The following is a 20,765-nucleotide window of genomic DNA, read 5'->3' as shown; positions in this document are numbered from 1 at the left end:
TTAAATTTATGACCCCACTTATTAGCCATTTCCACCCTGAAAATGGGTGCTAGCTGTCCACTCTCCCTGTGCCTCATGTCATCTTGTACATCTTCATCAAGTCATCTCTAGTCCTCTTTCACCCTAAAAGGAAAACCCCTAGCTTGCTCAAACTATCCTCATAAGACATCCTCTCCACTCTGAACAGCATCCTGGTAAACCTCCTCTGCACCTTCTCTAAAGTTCAAAATATATATACGGGATATCATGATATGCTATACTACTCTGAGGTTCATTTTCTTGCAGGCATTCACGATAGAACACAGAAATACAATAGAATCGATGAAAAAGAGCAAATAAAGGCTGACAAAAAACAATGAGCAAAAGAAGCCAAACTGTGCAAATAAAAAACAATAAAATAAATAAATCAGCCGTTCTATCAATCAATGAAAAAAAAATCAGCAATAAATAAATAATGTTGACGACAATTGGTTCTACATATTTCCCATAATGAGGTGACCAGAATGGCACAGAATAATCCAAGTGTGGTCCAAGGAGAGTTTTACAGTGCTGCAACATTACCTCATGGCTTGCCATACAAAACACAAAATGAATATCAAATACAAGTTTACAAATTCAGTGAAAACTGAAAAACTACTGCAGTCTGTGCAGGCAACTTGACATGCCATTGCTCCAGATCCACACACCTAACCTTGAAACAAAAAACAAGGTTACCTTAAATATTCATGGCAGATGTGTTACTGTTGTATTTTCCCAATAAATATAAATTGTTGACTGCAAATTACAACAGATTAAGTAAATCCACTTGTACAACTCATGCAGATGAAATATTGGCAAACACTGGCATTATCTATTCCCATGAGAAAAAAAACACCTTAACATCAACACCTCAATGCTGGCACTAAGCAAATTATTCCATATGGTCTCTACCTTGGATGGATGACTGAAGGATGTGGCTGAGTCAGATGACCGACTTCTTGTTTGATGACTGGATAGCAGTGCTGGAATGTCAGGGTGTGCTGAGAATCACTCTGCAAGAAAAGTCACCACTTCAGAACAAAATCAATGCAATTCATGATTGTTTTGAATCTAAAAAAATATCAAAGCAGGAGTAGGCCATTCAGCCCCTCATGCTTACTTTCCTGTTCCATATGATCAAGGCTGACCTTTTATCTCAGGAACATTTTCCTGCGCTACATCCATAACCTTCAAAACAAGAGACTCTGCAGATGCCAGAAACCTTGATCAAGTATCCATAACCGTTGATTCCCTTATAACATCGAAAATATACTGATCTTCTTCTTGAAAATAATCACTGACTCAATCTCCTCAGTATCTTATTTTATAGCACACAGAACAGTATAGCGCAGTACAGGCCCTTCGGCCCACAATGTTGTGCCAGCCTTTTAGACTACTCTAAGATCAATCTAACCCTTCCTTTTCACATAGCCCTCCATTTTTCGTTCATCCATATGCCTACATAAAAGTCTTTTAAGTGTCCCCATTTACCACCACCCCTGTTAGAGAATTCCATACTCATACCACTAACTGTGTAAAAATAACTTACCTGACATCCCCCGAACACAAGTTCCTCATACAAGCTATTTCCATCAAGTGACCTCTCATCATCCTTCGCTCCAAAAGAGAAAACTCCTAGCTAGCTCAAGCTATCCTAATAAGACATGCTCCTATCCAGGCAGCATCAGGGTAAATCTCCTTTGCAACCTCAATCTTGAGCAAAGAATTCCAAAGACTTGTTATCTCTGGGTGAAAATAATTGTTCTTATGAATGGCCAAACCATACAACTATACGATTATAAGATATAGGAGCAGAATTAAGTCATTCGGCTCAATCAAGCCTGCTCCGCCATTCAATAGGTTTCAATAAGATCCCCTCTCACTCTTTTAAACTCCAGTGAGTACAGGCCCAGAGCATTCAAATGCTCCTCATACATTAACCCTTTATTCCTGGGATAACTCTCGTGAACCTCCACTGAATTCTCAAGATAAACTATCTTGAAACTGTGATGTCTGGCTCTAGTACACCAGCTAGGGAAAACATCAGTACCTTATTTACTCTGTGAAGTAATGTAAGAATTTTGTACTTTTCAATCAGATCACGTTTCATTCTTGAACTGAAGAGCACTAGCACAGTCTGCTTAATGATCCTCATACAACAAACCTCTCATCACAGGAACCAATCTGAACTTCTGATGCATTCACTCTATTATACATCATCCTTGAGCTAGGAAGACCAAGCATGTACTGAATTATCAAGGTACATTCTCACTAGACCTCTAATCAATTAGTGCAAGACATTCTCCCCTGTTACTCTAATCCACTTGTAATGCTTGCTTTCCAATTGCTTCCTGTATCTTCAATAACATTAATATAAATGGCCAACATTTTAATTTTCATAAAATATAAAGTTTTATTTTAATATAACTGTAATTTATGTAATATAAATGATCAACATTTTAATACCACTTCCTACTCCAACATGTCGGTCCATGGTCTCTTCTGCCATGATGAGACCACACTCAGGTTGGAGGTACAATGCTTCAAATTCAGACGGGGTAGCCTCCAATTTGATGGGATGAACAACGATTTCTCTTGATTTCCAGTAATTCTCCCTCCTCTCTTTTTCCATTCCCCATTCTGGCTCTCTTCTTACTCCTTCTCTTCTTTTCACCTGCCTGTGGTGCCCCTCCTACTTCCCTTTCACCCACGGTCCACTCTCCTTTCCTATCTGATTCCTTGTTCTTCAACGCTTTCCCTTTTCCACTGCTTCTTACTTCACTCCCCCTCACTTGACTTCACCTATCACCTGCCAACCTGTACTCCCTCTCCTATGCCATCTTCTTTTTCTGGCATCTTCTCCCTTCCTTTCCAGATGAAGGACCTTGGCTTGACATGTCAATTCTTTATTCCTTTCCCTAGATGCTGCCTGACCTTTTCAGTTCTCCAGCATTTTGTGTGGGTTACTAATATTTAGTTACTGTTATATGTTGACATTTCAGTTTCTCTGAATATCAACACCTTTAAACCTCTTACCATTTAAAACTTCTTTTGACTATCTATCTCTTTTACAAGATAGATGATCTCAAAATTTCTAATATCATATTCAAACTTAGTCCATTTACTTAATCCACCTACATACCCTTTGAACCTCTTCTACATTCTCCTCACATCCCACAGCAAACTTCGCTATCTTACACCTGATTCTACATCTAAATTATGACTTAGATTACAAAAAGCTGGGGCCCCAATAAAAGTACGAATTTGAACATCACCTGTTATTTTCTTAAGGATCAGCCATCTCATGACTATTTATCAAGCAAATCGCTGAATCTAACGGCTCTATTTTATTGAAATGATTATATTCTAATTCAGTAACTCAGCATTAATAACACTAATGAAAAATTGTACATATTTTTTGTTTTCAAATAGAAAGAGAAATATTTATGTAAGACATTTCAGACTAACTCAGTTTAAGCCTCATAACCAGAACCCATAACACAAAATGAATATGGAATCTAAGTTAACACGCTGAAGGACCACTACCAGCTGTACAGAGAAAGTGACATGTCATTGCGCCAGATCAACACATCATTTTCCAAACCCTGGTCCAAATGAAAATAAGTAATTAATGCAGGACAACAATTCTTAAACTCTTGATATCTTCTGGCATCTGTCCTCAACATCTCATTGAAAAGAATCAGGAGTGTATATACCTTTCTGTCATAGCCTTTCTCAGAAGCCTCATCTTGAGAACCAGTGTGCTCTAACTGTGCCTTCTTGGGCTGATGTTCTTCTGAGACAGACTGCTGCAAAAGAAACATTCAGAAACTAAATCCGACATACCGATAAATTTGTTGAATGATCAAAACCATACTTGCCTTCTGTAACAAACTCGCCAGGCAAAAAAATGAATATCAAGTAAATCAAAAAAGGAAAAGCATAGAAGTTTATTGGCAATAAATTGCTACCACAACTTACCTCTCAAACACATTAACCAGCACAAGGTCTCATTCTGGTTCCCTTCTCGCCCTTCTCTTCTCCACACCTGACCATCACCTCCCTCTGGTTCCCCTCCTCTTTCCTTATCTCCCATGGTCCACTCTCCTCTCCTATCATTTTCCATCTTCTTCAGCCTTTATCTTTAGCTATTTACTTCAATTCCTGCACCCCCCTCCTCCACCTTCCCCCACACCTGGTTTCACCTCTCACCTGCCAATTTGTATGCCTTCCTGTCCTCCCACCTTTTATTCTGCCTTCTGCCTATTTCCTTTCCAACCTGATGAAGGATCTTGGCCTGAAACCTTGACAATTTATTCCTCTCTATAGATACTGCTAATTCCCTCCAGCATTTTGCGCATGATGTCTTCAATAGGAGTGGCTCATATCACTATATTTTTTGTGCAAGCTGGAAAACTTGAAATAAAAAAGCAACTGCGTGAGTAGACATTTTGTTTAAAACTCTGAAAGTCCTCTTTATTTTCTGATTCCTCATCCTGTATTGGAGTGAGCGGTCTCTGGGGAAACCGGTACCTCATGACTTCATCAGATCAGATAGACCTACAAATAGTGTAAACTGCCAAGTTATTTTAATCAATAAAGCTAATTCAGTATTTTAGGCACTTCACATACTAGTGTAGATATCCGTGAACATCATCTGGTGCCATAGATGCCCTGTTCTTTAAAATATCCACTATCCAAAGAGTATTGAAGAAAAGCATTGGAAATGTCTGTCACCTCTCTAAAATGCTTTAAAAATAATGAATTTAATTCAATTCAGCTGTTTATAGTCCTCCTGACCTGCTGAGTTCCTCCAGCATTTTGTGTGTGTTATTCTGGACTTCCAGCATCTGCAGAAACTCTGGTGTAAATACGGTTCTGACTTTTCTCAGTAAACAATGAGCACACAGAACTACTGCAGAGCTTATCCGCTGTTACCATAGCTCATTCACAGAAGTATGTCAGAACTGTAAATGTAATCTTCCTTTCATTTTGGACCCCAGTATCAATTTGAAGTGCTGCCATATGTGCATAGACTATCGTGACTCAACTGAGTGTGTGGATTTGCAGTCTAAGGGAGCTGCCACAAGTAGTTGCAATCTCTGTGGCATGATCTTCCAAGTTATAATGTACGGCAGCGTATAGGGACAGCACGGTAGCATAGCAGTTATCACAACGTTTTACAACTCCAATGATCACCAATTGTGGTTTAATTCCCACTGTTGTCCGTAAGAAGTTTGTATGTTCTCCCCATGAGCACTTGGATTTCCACCGGGTGCTACAGTTTCCTCCCACATTTCAAAGACGTACTGTTAAGAATAATAAGTTGTGGCATGCTACGTTGGTGCCAGAAGCATAGTGATACTTCCAAGCTGCCCCAATTTCATCATCTCTGTTCTGATTTGACACATTCTACACATTCCATTGTATGTGTCGGTAGGCATGTGACAAATAAATCAATAATTAAAGCTATTATATGCTCAATGGACTGTCACATGGAAGTCAGCAAACTACAAATCAAAACGAAGGACAATTTTTGACAAATATTTTAAACAGTTTACAGAACACTTAAAAGATTGTGGCATTCATATAGTTCAGAATGAAATATGAACATTCATTTAAAAGTCAATATTATCGCTCAGTACATTGGAGTTTGGAGTTCAATTCCGGCACTGTAAGGAGTTTTTACGTTCTCCCTGTAAACCATGTGGGTTTCCTCCAGGTGCTCTGGTTTCCTCCCACAGTCCAAAGATATACCAGTTGTTTGGTTACTTCTTCATTATAAGTTGTCCTATAACTAGGCTGGTGTTAAATAGGTGAGTTGCTGGGCGATGCAGCTCCTTGGGCCAGAAGGCCCTGTCCGCAATTTATCTCAAAATAATAAAAAATAATAAATGAACAATTTTTGACAAATAGTTTAAACATTTTACAGAAATCTTAAAACAAAAGTGCCATTTATAAGGTTCACAATAAAATATGAACTTCAATTTAAAAATCAAAAAAATTCAGTATATTCTGAAGTATTTACCATGTAACTATGTACCTTACAATATACATACAGCATATAAAATTATTTGTTAGGACCAGATGGTTTGCTAACTAATAATTATGGCTTTTACATTTTGAGGTGTTGGCATTTCAGTTCATGAATGTTGTCATTTTCAGTTTATAAATAACAGATGTATCCATCAAGTCACCAATTTCAGGCAACTATGCCAGAGAAGGCCACAGAACAGTACACCCTGTGGAGATGCAGAGTATCTGTGACAACACTTCTTGGTATCCCTGTTTTACTGCTCAACTGCATCATTCAGAGGTTGGCAGCACTGCCCCTTGCAATGGCAGGAAATTATTTCATTCTGAACTTTATAAATGCCACAAGCTTTGGTTTTAAGTGTTCTGTAAAATGTTTTAAATATTTGTCAAAAATTGTCCTTTAATCATTTTTAATTTTTTTAAATTTAGAAATAAGTTACAGAACAGGCCCTTTCAGCCCAATGAGCCTCAGCACCCAGCAACCCACCTATTTAACACTAGCCTAATCACAGGACAATTTACAATGAACCAGTGATCATCCTAATAGCTTCTCCAAGTAAAAGAACAGTGAACACAGATCAAAATAATGGAGACACAAAGACGTGGGTGGCATGGTAACATAACGCTCTGTAGAGCCAGCGATCAAACCGCTGTTTGAAAGGAATTTGTATGTTCTCCTCGTGACTTAGTGGATTTCCTCCCACATTCCAAAAAACACACCAAGTTGTGGGCATGCTATGTTGGCGCTGGTAACAGTGCGACACTGGCAGGCAGTCCCCAGCACATTCTCTGAAGGTGTTGGCCGTTGACGTTATGGACGTATTTCACTGTATGTTTCAATGTGTCAATGTACATGTGACAAATAAAGCTAGTGTTTATTTCAATGCAGATACTGTAATCTGGAGCAACACACAGAAGGCTGGAGGAACTCAGTGAATCAATCTCTGGAGGAAAATGACGAGTCAAAACCCTTCACTGGTTGAGGGGAGGTAGCCAGTAACAAAATGGTGGAGAGAAAAGGTGAGCCAGGTAATAGGAGGATCCAGCTGGTGGTTGCTAGACAGATGGGTGAGGGGGTAGAGTAGAAATGGTATCAGAAGCTGGGAAGTGATAGATGGAAGTGACAAAGTGCTGAAGATGATGGAATCAGATTATGGTGCAACATTTATTAATAGCTATACTAAAATGGCTGGAGAGAAGACAGTTTAATGACTAGAAAGACATTGAAACAAGTCGGCGTTAATCAAGTTCAGGACGTTGACAAGGAGTACATTACGCCAATTGCCCGATTGTGTATTGCAAATCTACAGGAGATGCTTAGAATGTAAAGAGAAAGCTCTCCTAGTTTTATTATATAATAATTTACAGTGCATTTGAGTACATCACACAAACATGAACAAGAGAAAATCTGCAGAAGCTGGAAATCCAAGCAACACGCACAAAATGCTGGAGGAATTCAGCAGGCCAGGCAGCATCTATGGAAAAGAGTGAACAGTTGACGTTTTGGGCCAAGACCCTTTATCAGGACACCCATCATGCTCAATTTCAGAATTTGACTAGATGAACCACAGATGTACAAACTGCAATCTATGAATGGTGACAATATCCCTTAGAATTTTCAATGATCCCTCCCATCCATCCCACAATCTCTTTGACCTATGACCATCAGGCATGAGGTACCGTATCATTCAGAAACAGCTTCTTCCCCCAGGCCATGAGCTATTGAACTCCTTGCCACCACCCAGGTCTCATCACGTATGAAGCTCCAGGAACATTATACTGTTTAATTGTTAACTTGTGCCATAAGGCACCTTATGTTAAACATCAAGTTTCTGGAATAGTCAAGTTCATAGTCATAGTCATAGTCATAGTCATACTTTATTTAAACCAATTTCCCCCAGGATCAATAAAGTATGACTATGACTATATTCTATTATTTGTTTTTTTTTACTATACGAGTTGTGAGTTATACATACTGTACTGTGCACCCTGGCGTGGAGGAACGATGTTTTGTTTGGCTGTAAACATGCATACATTTGAATGACAATAAACTTGAACTTGAAAAGAGGAGACCCATCCCTGAGAATTTTAAGAAGTAGCACTCTTTCTATATCCCAAATTACTATTCTTGGGAAGGGAGAAAAATTGGACAGTTAGCCCAAAAATGTTCCTACTTAACCTCAGAGCAGATTAAAAAGCTTCTAAGTAACCAGTTCTATACAGCTCAATGAAACTTGAAGATAAAAAGGCAATTATAGCACAATAAATCTGAAATAGAAATGCAGTTCCTATGGCTTTCATGACAGATCAGAATTAGAAGGCAATTCAATATTCTAAAGAATTGCAGGCGGAAGTTAAAGGTTAATTGCAGGTAAAGGTGGGTGACTCAGATTACAATTTCAGTAATGAAAAGTGATTCAAGTGCTATATATCATGAAATGCCAGTTCATTTCAGATAAATTTAAACTATCATAGGCAGAGGTTAAGCTTGAATTCTTGCAAGAAAATGAATCTCAGGAACGTATATGGTGACATATATGTATTTTGATAATAAATTTACTTTGAACATTGTAAATCAATTTGTAGTGTATTACAAATGTGATGAATGCATGATCAGATTAAGTCAAAATGCATGTTAAGTAGCTCAAGTTAAAATAAGGTTTCTATGGGTAGCATAATGCTTTACAGCGCCAACAATCAGAAGATCGAAGTTCAATTCTTGCGGCTGTATATAAGGAGATGGTACGTTCCCTCTGTACTAAAGGCAAGATAGAATTTGAGAGGACACTTCAAGGCATGATTTCCTGTACTCTCCCTCTGTATTTCCAGCACTTCCATCCATACTGCAGCAAGTAGGTCTTTTTAAGCATCAGGATCAGCAGAACTGCTTCTACATTCATATTGCTGCATATGCCACACTACCAAGCAGCGTGCACCATAAACTCCCACAAACATCTGCTACATTAATAAAGTTCAAAGTAAATTTATTATCAAAGTACATATATGTCACCATATACATCCCTGAGATTCATTGTCTTGTGGGCATACTCAATAAATCCGATAATCATAATAGAATCAATGGAAAGCCACACTAACAAGGCGCAGATAATCAGTGTGCAAAAGACAAACTGTGCAAATACAAAAAGAAAAAAATAATAATAAATACAAAAACAATAAATATTGAGAACTTGAAATGAAAAGTCCTTGAAAGTGTCCATAGGTTGTGGGATCAATTCAGTGATGGGGAAAGTGAAATTATCGCTTTGGTTCAGGAGCCTGATGGTGGGGAGGTAATAACTGTTCCTGAACCTTGTGGTGTGAGTCTTGAGGCTCCTGTACCTCAGAGGTTACCAGCCTGAGCAACACACACAAAATGCTGGAGGAACTCAGCAGGTCAGGCATCTATGGAAGGGAATAAACAGTCAACACTTCGGACCGAGGTGCTTCATCAGGAGGAAGAAACCAGAACAAGAAAGAGTGGGGTAGAGGGAAGAGTAAGCTGTCAGGTGATCGGTGAAAGCAGGTGATGGGGGGGTAGGTGGATGGGTGCAGGAAGGGTTTATGAAGTAATAAGCTGGGATGTGATAGGCATGATAGAGCTGAAGAAGGGATCTGACAGGAGAGGAGACATGGGAGGAAGGAAAGGAGGAAGGGGCACCAAAAGGAGGTGATGGGTATGGGAGAAGAGGGGTGAGAGGAGAACCAGAATGGGGAATGGAAAAAGAGAGAAGAGGGAGGAAGGGAGAAATTACTGTAAGTTAGAGAAGTCAGTGCTCATGCCATGAGGTTAGAGACTACCTAGCGGAAAATGTGGTAACTATAGCAGCAAACGTATCAAGGACGAACAGTAGAGTGAAAACTTACTTCAGCATTGGCATGTGGTTTCCGTAACGACATGGAAATTGTGTGTCTGCCAATTTCACAAATCTTTTTGGTATTGATGAGAAAAGACTGACATCAATTTTCAAAATATAAAATGATTAAAGTCCTACTGGTTTTATATTCCATATCAACTAATTGAACAGAAGTTTAAACTTTTCCAATGTTTTGCTAATGATGACTGAAATCTCAAATAACCAATCCAGATCTAAGAGAGCATTCTCGTGATTTGGTGCCATGTTATGATGAAATATTAAATTGAGGGCATGTCAGTCGCTCAAGGTGAAAGCAGAACATTCAATAGTACAATGAGAAAGCTTAGAATCAGAATCAGATTTAACATATGTCATGAAATTTGCTGTTTTGAGGGAGCAGTAGAGTGCAATACATTAAATATACTATAAATTATAATACAAAATATACTATATTTATCTTGTGTGTGTGTGTGTGTGTGTGTGTGTGTGTATGTATACACAATTAAACAAGTACTGCACAAAGAGAGCAAAGCGCTAACTTTCCTCAGCTGCAATACTGTATATTGTCTTACCAACTCACCCTATTTGTTAATACAGAAAATTGGAAGATCACTTGTTTCCAATGAATTTATAAGAATAAACAGCACCTGTAAGGCCCAACAGTATAGTAGATTTTCAACAGACAAAACCAAAATGAAGACAAAAGAGTATTCAAGACCAGTCAGGAAAATGATAATAGAGAAGCACAAATCTGGGGAACTGTACAAAACTATCTCAAAAGCACTGAACATACCTCAGAGCTCACTGCAATCTATCATGAGAAAGTGGAAAAAATTACAAAACCACAGCCATACTGCCTAGGTCAACCCGCCCCTCTAAATTTAGTAGCCAGAGAAGAATCGCACTTGTAAGAGAGGTTACTGTGACACCAACAGTTCCTCTGAGTGAGTTGCAGAAGTCAGTGGCTGCAACTGGAGATGAAGCTCATGGCTCTACAATCTCCAAGGGCTTGGACAAATAGGGTATTAATAAAAGAGTGGCAAAGTAAAGCCGTAGCTTTAAAAAACATATCCTGGCCCATAAAGACTTTGCAAAGTGAGACTAAGATACTGTAAGGATGTGGAAGAAGGTCGTGTGGTCGGATGAGACTAAAGTGGGACTTTCTGGCCTCAACGCCAAGCAGTACGTGTGGCATAAATCTAATACTGCGCACCAACCAGGCAGCACCACCCCTACTGTAAGGTATAGTGGAGGTAGCATCATGCTGTGGAGAAGCTGTTCAGCTGCAGGGACTGGAAATCTGGTCAGGATTGATGGGAAGATTAATAGAAACATAGAAATCCAGTGCACATTACAGGCCCTTCGGCCCACAATGTTGTGCCAACCTTGTAACCTACTCTAGAAACTGTTTAGAACTTCCCTACCGCATACCCCTCTAGTTTTCCAAGCTCCATGTATCTACCTAAGAGTCTTTTAAAAGACCATATTGTATCCACTTCTACCACCTTCTCTGGCAGTGCATTCCACACATCCACCACTCCCTGTGTGAAAAACTTACCTCTGACATCCCTCTTGTACCTACTTCCAGGCACCTTAAAACTATGCCCCCTTGTGTTAGCCATTTCAGCCCTGGGAGAAAACCTCTGGTTATCCACACAATCAATGCCTCTCATCATCTTATACACCTTTATGAGGTCACCTCTCATCCTCCGTCGCTCCAAGGAGAAAAGGCCAGGTTCACTCAACTTGTTCTAATAAGGCATGCTCTCCAATCCAGGCAACATCCTTGTAAATCCCCTCTGCAACATTACCTCACACCTCTTGAACTCAATCCCATGGCTGATGAAGCCCAACACACCATACGCCTTCTACGCTGTCAACCTGCGTAGCAGCTCGGTGTGTCCTATGGACACTGACCCCAAGATCTCTCAGATCCTCCACACTGCCAAGAGTCTTACCATTTATATTATATTCTGTCCTCAAATTTGACCTACTGAAATGAACTACTTCACACTTATCTGGGTTGAACGCCATCTGCCACTTCTCAGCCCAGTTCTGCATCCAATCGATGTCCCACTGTAACCTATGACAACCCTCCAGATTATCCACAACACCCCCAACTTTTGTGTCATCAGGAAACTTACTAACCCACCTTTCTACTTCCTCATCCAGCTCATTTATATTAAAAAAAAATCACAAAGAGGAGGGGCTCCAGAACAGTTCCCTGCGGAATACCACTGGTCACCATCCTCTAATGCAGAATACGAACCATCCAATGATGGAGTGAAGAGATAGGTAAATAGGGGTATAGACTAAGAACAATGATTAACTTATGATCAATCACCTTGTGTGCACCTTAGCTTACTGTTTTGGACAGTCAAAAAGAAGCTTTACCCAGCAACCAGTGACGTACTAGTCATTGTTCTCTAAAGAAAGGTAAAGGTTCAAATAAGGAACTATCTGATCTTGCAGAAGATTCTCAAGGTATAGTTAAATATGGGAAGAATAGTGTAAGGGCTAAAATGTTCTGGAGAAAAGGAGAAGGGTCCGAATGAGGAACTGATGGACTAGCTTTGGCTTATAATAATTATAACTAACTAACCAATGATTATTTTACATCTAATTGTATCTTAGCATGTGATTGAAATGATTCTAATATTATCGAAACTTGTAATCGTAAGATTTCCTGCTACCTGATCAATGTTATAAATTGTGGAGAATTGTGTAATTCGGGGGCAATGTCTGGACTGGCTCTTGTGGGAGATCAGTCTGTAACTTCCCCCATAGCATACTATGAGTAAAGAATAAAGGTTTGAAAAGAGTTACAGGTATTAGTGTATTTGTGAAACTTTTGTTTTTGCATCAGTTGGTCCAGTACGACACCACAACCACCCTTTACCTTCTGTGGCGAAGCTAATTCTAGATCCACAAAGCAGTGTCTCCTTGGATTCTATGTCTCATTACTTTCTGAATGAGCCTCGCATGGGGAACCTTATCAATTGCCTTACTGAAATCCATATACATTACTTCTAATACAGAGTGATCCTGTATAAAAACACGATAACCTCTGCCAGAAACCTCAAACTAGACACTGCCAGGGCAACCAGCGGCTCCAAATGTAGAAAGTTGATGTCCTTGAGTGGTCAAGTCAGAGTCCTTACCTTTACCCAATCTAACATCTCTAGCAAGACCTCCAGACTGCTGACCACCACCACTCCCCAGCTAACCTGGCACAACTTGAGCAATTTGGCAAGGGCGAATGGACAAATCTTGTTTCATCACATTGTACAAAGCTATTAAAGACAGCCAAAAAGACCACTGGCTGTAATAACTGCAAGAGGCAATTCAAATAAGTACTGAGCAAAGGGGGATGAGTAAATCTGAACTGCTGACATTTCAGTTCTTGAATTTTTAGTTTTTCATGCTTTAAAATTTTCCTCGTTTTTTTGGGTCCACTGAAAAAGGGATCATGTGATTCACAAATAAAAATTCTCAGTTAAATTGATCAAACTCCCTGGCTGCAATACTCATTTATGTGAAAAGGGGTTTGGGTTGAGTACTTTTACAAGGAACTTATACAGAGCTTAAATGACATAGAAAATAATAACCAGCTCTTAACCTTCTTTTCTCATGAGAAACATTCAAACATTACACTGGAGCCAGTTGCATAAATTGTATCTTTAGGATTGCAACGCAGCATGTTAATGCAAAACAAAAAAATCACATTTGATTCTGAGAATATCCTCCCAAACTGAAACTTAAAAACAAAACTGACACATTCTCGAGGAAAATGTACATTTTCCTCGAGATTGATATACACTCTAGCTACATTATTAAGTATACCTGTACTCCAGCTCGTTATTACAAATATCTAATCAGCTAATCATGAGGCAGCAACTCAATGGATAAAAGCATGCAAAAATGGTCAAGAGGTTCAGTTGTTGTCCACACCAAACATCAAAATGGGGAAGGAATGTGTTCTACGTGACTGAGTGTGGAATGATTGTTGGTGCCAGAGCGGTAGTCTGAGTATCTCAGAAACTGGTGATCTGGGGTATTCACGCACAAGTCTCTCATGTTTACAGAGAATGGTGCAAAAAACAAAAAAAATCATCCAGTGAACAGCAATTCTGCAGGTGAAAACATTTTATTAATGGGAGAGATCAGAGGAGGGTGGCCAGACTGGTTGAAACTGACAGGAAGGTGAAAGTAACTCAAATAACCATTGTACAAAGTGGAGACCATCTCTGAACGTACAACACTTTGAACCTTGAAGTGGATGAGCTGCAGCAGCAGAAGACAACAAACATACATGAGGTACCTATTAAAGTGGCCACTGAGTGAATAATCTTCAATTCACATTTGATGTCAACACCTTGAACTAATCATTTATCATAACCAAGAATGTGTAAGTTATTCTTTCAAGGTGAAACAGTTGGCAACTTCAAACTGCAGTATCATGCAAAATGAGCGTAATCCCACAGTATCAGTGCTACAATAACTCCTTACTTCTACCTCAATGATATTACTCACTTTCACACATGCTTCAGTCCATCTGTTAGTGTAACTCATCTACACCTGGACACCCTCCCTTACTTTTCCCTGTATAAATCCAGCGCATTCAAAATTGCTGCCATATCCTATTGCCGTTCATCGCTTCTGTTCTCAATAACTGACATGTGATCCCACACTACAAAGAAATTTGAAGATTAAATATCAGCTTTATTTGTCATATATACTGTACACCGAAACATCAAAACATACTGTGAAATGCGTCTGTTGCGTCTGTGACCAGCAAAGTCCGAGGATGTGCTCAGGACAACCCACAAGTGTCGCCATGCTTCCGCACCAACTTTGCATAGCATAAGACCATAAGACATCGGAGCATATTAAGCCATTCAGCCCATCAAGTCTGTTCCGTCACTCCATCATGCTGATTTATTATCCCTCTTATTCGGCCCACAACTCACTAACTCTAACCTGAACGTCTTTGGAACGTGGGAGGAAACCCATGCAATCAAGGAGAAAATATACAAACTCCTTACAGACAGTGGTAGGAATTGAACTCACATCAGAGGTCGCAGGCGCTGTAGAGCATTATGCTAATCACTACCTACTGTGTTACCCTTCAAGTACAAGTACAAATACTTCCAAGTTAAATTTGGGATCTTTATGAATCAATATTGTGAACTTGGTTTCCATCATTATTACCTCGTCCAACCCTACAGCTCTCCAGAACTCCAAATGCTACCGCGTTCCACCCTAACCCATTCCTTCACCCCACACTGGCAGACATGGTCATACTCTGGAATTCCTCCCTATAGTTTCAGGGGGACAAAGTGAAATCAGAAGGGGAATTCAGTCTGTTGTTTTAGTTGGAATTAAGCCTCAGTAATACATGTGCTAGCAACTGAGGCAGCCCACATGATGCTGGAGAAACTCAGGGGTCAGGCAGCATCTATGAGACAACCAGTATAATAAGATGAAAAGATGAAAGGAAAGGGTGGAGCAGAAGGCCATCACCCACACATTCCTTCCCATCCCCACTGTTTCCATCTGTCCTTTCCCCACCTCCTTCATTTGATTCCACACTCCACCTTTCTCTCCTAGCAGATTCCATCATCTGCAGCCCTTTGGTGCCTCCATCTATCACCTCCACCTCCACCCCACCCGGCTTCTGGCGCCATTCCCACTCACTCCTCCACCGTCTCTCTGTCACCTCTCCTCACCTGGATCCAGGTGTCACCTACCAGCTCTTACTCAACTCTACACCTTTTTTATACTGGCCTTCTCCCTTCTACCTTTCAGCCTAGATCAGGGGTTCCTGACCTGGGGTCCATAGACCCCCCAGTTAATGGTAAGGCTCGATAGCATAAAAAAAGTTGTGAACCCCTGGTCAGGATAAAGGATCTCAACCCCGAGACATTGGCTATCCATCGCTCTCCATAGATGATGAATAATCCACTGTGCTCCTCCAGTGTCTTGTGTGGCAAGGCCATGAGGCCAAAAGATATAGGAGCAGAGTTAGGCCACTGAGCCCATCAAATCTGCTTTGCCATCCCATTATGGCTATTATTACCCCTTTCAATCCCATTCTCCTGCATTGTCCCCGTAATCTTTGACGTCCTTAATAATCAAAAACCTATCAGCCTCTGCTTTAAATATACCCAATGATTTGGCCTCCATAGCCATCTGAGGAAATGAATTCTACAGATACACCACCCTCTTGCTAAAAAAAAAAATCGTCCTCATATCTGTTCTAAATGGATGTCTTTCTAATTCTGAGGTTGCACCTCCTGGTTCTCGCCACTAAAGGAGACATCCTCTTCACATCCACTCTATCTAGGCCTTTCAATATTCGATAGGCTTCAATGAGTTCCACCCCCTCCCTTTATTCTTTTCCACTCCAGCGAGTTCAGGCCCAGGGCTGTCAAACACTCCTCACATATTAACCCTTTAATTCCCAGGATCATACATGTCAATCTCCTCTGGACCCTCTCCATTGCAAGCACATCCTTTCTTAGATAAGGGATGCTAACTAATACAGTAATATTTACAGCCAAAGTGACTCCAGTGTCGTTTTTCATCTTTAATCAGATGGAAGGCAAAATTAAAGTAAACAAAATGTGTATTTATTTCGGTGATGCTAAACCTTGAGATATTCAGGAATTCCCTCAATCACAAGCCTTATATAAGTGAGGGGTAGTTAACATAACACAGGAAGCGAGATGGTTTTCTCAGCTGGTGAATTGTTAATCCTACTTCTTCTTCGGTTGTCCATCAAAATCCGATGACGACGTCCATTCCTTTAACAGTGAGATCTTTGATGACTATACAGTCCTATCCTGGACCCACAAGCTCTATTGCAGGTGGGACATGTGTATGTGGTAGCAGTGGTAGTGGTGGCAACCATGGCTGCATTTCTCCTGGCTCTTTTCTGCTGTCTTCCAGAATACGAACCCCGTCCCTACACAGCTGTCGCCAAGTGGTACGGTCAGCAGCAACATCCTCCAGGTCCTCGGGTCTGATCTTGCACTTCCTTAAAGCATTCTTCATCTGATCCTTATAGCGCTTCTTCAGCCCTCCAGCTGAGCGTCGACCATGTTGTAGCTGGCCGTATAACACTCTGCGGGGTAGCCGACACGGGGGCATCCTTATCACGTGCCCCAGCCGCTGCAGCTGACGCTGGGTGATCATGGCCTCAATACTCCTGCAGTTGGTCTTTACAAGTATTTCAGTGTGAGGCACCCGCTCACGCCAGGTAATTCCCAGGATGTGCTGGAGGCAGCTTATGTGGAAGCGCTCCAAGGACTTGATGTGACGGCTGTAGGTTACCCAAGCTTCACAGCTATAAAGGAGGGTGGTGACACAGACCGCTTGGTATATGGCAACCTCTGTGGAGGGACAAAGGCTCCTGTTCTGAAAGACTGAATGACAAAGTCTCCCAAAGGCAGCTGATGCCTGTTTAATGCGGCTCTGGATGTTGTTGTCAATGCGCTATCCTCAGAGAGAATGCTCCTCAGGTATTTGAAAGATGACACCACTGACAGCTTTTCATCACCAACAGTGAAGACAGGTAGAGTGGGTGGGACATTGGTACTCCATTGGCAAACCACTTCTGACTTGGTGGTATTGACAGTCAGCCCCATCCTGCTGTACGCTCTCACCGCCACAGCAAGGACAGTCTGAAGATCCTCCGGAGTATGGGCCACAAGAGCACAGTGTAGCTCCAGGACCCGCTCTCTACGGAGTTTGGTGGTTGCGTAGAGCCTCCTGATGTCAAAGAGGTTGCCATCTAATCTGACATCCACTGTCACACCGCTGTTGCCTTCTTGTGGAGAAGCTTGGTAACACACAAGAGGAAGACGTTGAAGAGCACTGGCACTAGCACACACCCCTGCCTCATCCCTGTGCGTACAAGGGCTCGGACTCGTCCTCCTATGGTCACCCGAGCAGTCATCCCATCATGGAACTGGCGGAGGATGTTAACAAATTTATTGGGACAGCCAAACCTTTGGAGGATATCCCATAAGAGTTTTCTTTGCATAGTGTCGAATGCTTTGGAGAGGTCCACAAAGGCCATAAACAGGTCCTGATGTTGCTCCCAGTACTTTTCCTGAAGCTGCCTGGCTGTAAAGATCATGCCGATCGTGCTCCTGTTCTTCCTAAATCCACACTGCAATTCAGGCAGCATTGACCCGGTGATGTTGCTGATGAGTCTCTGAAGCATCACCTTAGCCAGGACCTTTTCAGCAACAGAAAGGAGTGATATGCCCCTACTATTGCTGCAGATGGTCTTGTCACCCTTGTTCTTATAAACGACAATGATGTTTGCATCTCTCCATTGCTGTGGGATGTTCTCATCAGTCCAGGCCTTGGCGATGTACTGGTAGAGGGTGTGCATACACATGTACCCTCCGTTCTTCAGTAACTCAGCAGGGATATTGTCAGTGCCAGGGGACTTGTTGTTCTTAAGGGAATGGACAGCTGATAGAACCTCCTGGAAGGCTGGTGGTAGACTGAGGTCGTAGATAGGAGGCAGTTCAAGCAGTTCATCCAGGATGGTGGGGTCTGTGTCAGAGTCCTGATTAAGCAGGGTGTTAAAATGCTCAGTCCACCTTAACAGAATGGGATTCTGACCATCTGCTGTTTTCAGGGGAGTAACGCATCGATTTATTGTGCCGTAGATGGTTTTGACAGCATTGTAAAAACTACGCATGTCATTATTATCAGCAAAGGACTGGATTTCATGTGCCTTTTCAGTCCACCACTCATTTTGCATGGCCCGTATTGCCTTTTGCACATTCCTCCAAGCTGCTTGATGCTGGTGGATGAAGGGTTGTCTAAAGTTGCCCGGTGTGCTTTGTGCACGTCCTTAAGCAAGTTGTGGATAGTGTCTGAGTTATCGTCAAACCAGTCTTGGTGGTTCCTGCTCTTATGGCCGATGGATTGGGCTGCTGCCTCATAGAGCGCAGAGCTTTTATAGGTCCACTGTTGTTCCATGGTGTTTTCTGAGCTCAGACAGGGTTCCAGCTCCCTTAGTTTCTCAGCTCAGATGCGTCAAAACTCACTTCTTGCTTCTGTGTTTCTCAGGCGATTGCAATTTAGTCATTTTCTATTGGGTTTTTGCAGCCACAAGGGGGTGGACGCACTTTCATATGGAGCTTGGCCACAATCATACAGTGGTCAGTACAGCACTCTGCATCTCTCATGGCACAGGTGATGAAAACATTCTTGATGTCACTACGTTGCACAATGATGAAGTCGATCATGTGCCAATGTTTAAAGCGAGGGTGCATCCACGAGGTCTTATATCTTGCCTTCTGCTGGAAGACAACGTTGGTTATGGTAAGGTTATGCTCAGAGCAAAGAGTAAGTAGACTCATGCCATTTGCATTCACCTTGCCAATACCATGCCTACCTAGCACTCCACTCCATATCCTGTTGTTCTGTCCTACCCTAGCGTTGAAGTCCCCAAGCAAAAGGATCTTATCATTCTTAGGGATCTGGCAGAGAGCTTCATCCAATGTCTGATAAAAGCATTCCTTGGCTTCATTCTCAGATGGCAAAGTTGGTGCATGGGCTCTGAGAAGCGTGGTACAAAATTTCTTTGCCAGAGGGATACAGAGGGTCATTAATCTTTCACTAATGCCAACAGGAGTTTCTGTGAGACTTGGTACAAAGGTGTTCTTGATGGCCAATCCTACTCCATGAAGATGTTGTCCACCTGGGGGGAAACCTTTCCAGAAGAAGGTGTAACCCATCCCTTCCTCTGTTAAAGAGCCTTCATCCAGGAGCCTGGTCTCACTCAGGGCAGCAATGTCGATGTTATAGCGCCTCAGCTCAGCAGCGATCAAGGCTGATCTCCAGTGAGATCTGTCAGAGATGCCATACAAGTCCAGGAGAGTACTTACATTCCATGTTGCCAGTTTTAGGTTGTATTGTTTCTTATTTCGACCACAGTAGTGGAATAACCCAATAGGCGCAGTAACCTATCCAGGTGAGTGATTGAATGGGCAATTTTTAGGCCACCTTTTCTAGGCCCTTCTCCAATTGGCGTGAGTAGTGCGGTCCCTAAATAGGGCTGCTCAGTCGCACAGGGGTCTGCCGAGAACAGCTGCCACCCAGTCCCAGCTGCTAGCGACTGGCCATGCAGGGTTCTGACTAGGAGCTCCCAGTCCATTCGTACTTGCTGCCGTTGCCAGACGCCCCATCGCCGTCAGACTTCAACCATATGTAAGGTCCAGGTATTGTTCACTGTCGTCAGAGGTGGAGACCTGCGCAAGGAAGATTTTATAGTGCCACAGGGGGTGTGCCATCCCCAGTAGCACTATCGTCACCATGATGAGGTAAATCCCGGTGGCAAGGGTGATCCCAGGACAACCGGTCCCACATCTTGGCTGCTGGAGGTTGCCGGGTCCTTGGTCTGTTAAGGCCCGCCTATTGCACGCCAGCAGCACACTGCTTTTCTGTCAGGGTGTGCTCCCTTAGCCTTGTCTCAACAGACTTACCACAAGGCAGTGGGGCTATTTGCCCATAGCTGGGACAGTGGTTGACGGGCGCCAGGGCGTGTCCACACAGTGGTGAGCCTGCACGCCATGTCTCTGGGGCCCACTGCTGCTCCGAGATCCCCTGTAGTTTAGCCTGGACCGTAAGATACCCAGTTTCCGTGTGTGGCCCTGAGGAGGCACTGCAGGAGTCTTGGTAGCGGAGAGGCTCTGTACTGGCAGGAGGAGGCTTACACACTCGGCTCCTCTTTTCACCCTCTATTAAGAAGGCTAGCCAGCGGCAACAGCTGTAAGCAGAGAGTAGCAGGCAGAGAGCACAATGCAGCATGCAGCATACAGCATGCACTAA

The 20,765-nt window shown here is 42.1% G+C and overlaps 1 protein-coding gene across 3 annotated transcripts in view; it reads right to left on the bottom strand.

The window, feature by feature from the left end:
- LOC140196166 (ski-like protein) overlaps positions 1-20,765 on the bottom strand; it is a 112,811-nt gene that overhangs the window by 39,020 nt on the left and 53,026 nt on the right. For all 3 annotated transcript variants that reach the window (XM_072254918.1, XM_072254920.1, XM_072254919.1), the window contains exons 2-3: positions 3,735-3,827; positions 931-1,031 (exon numbers count right to left, since the gene is read on the bottom strand). In XM_072254918.1, coding sequence (XP_072111019.1) covers positions 931-1,031; positions 3,735-3,827 — 194 coding nt within the window. The remainder of the gene's footprint in view (positions 1-930; positions 1,032-3,734; positions 3,828-20,765) is intronic.

This window comes from Mobula birostris, chromosome 4 (genome assembly GCF_030028105.1).
Source record: "Mobula birostris isolate sMobBir1 chromosome 4, sMobBir1.hap1, whole genome shotgun sequence".
Lineage (NCBI taxonomy): Eukaryota > Metazoa > Chordata > Chondrichthyes > Myliobatiformes > Myliobatidae > Mobula > Mobula birostris.
The sequence above is the reverse complement of the archived record's forward strand: the minus strand, read 5'-3'. Positions and strand labels throughout refer to the sequence as shown.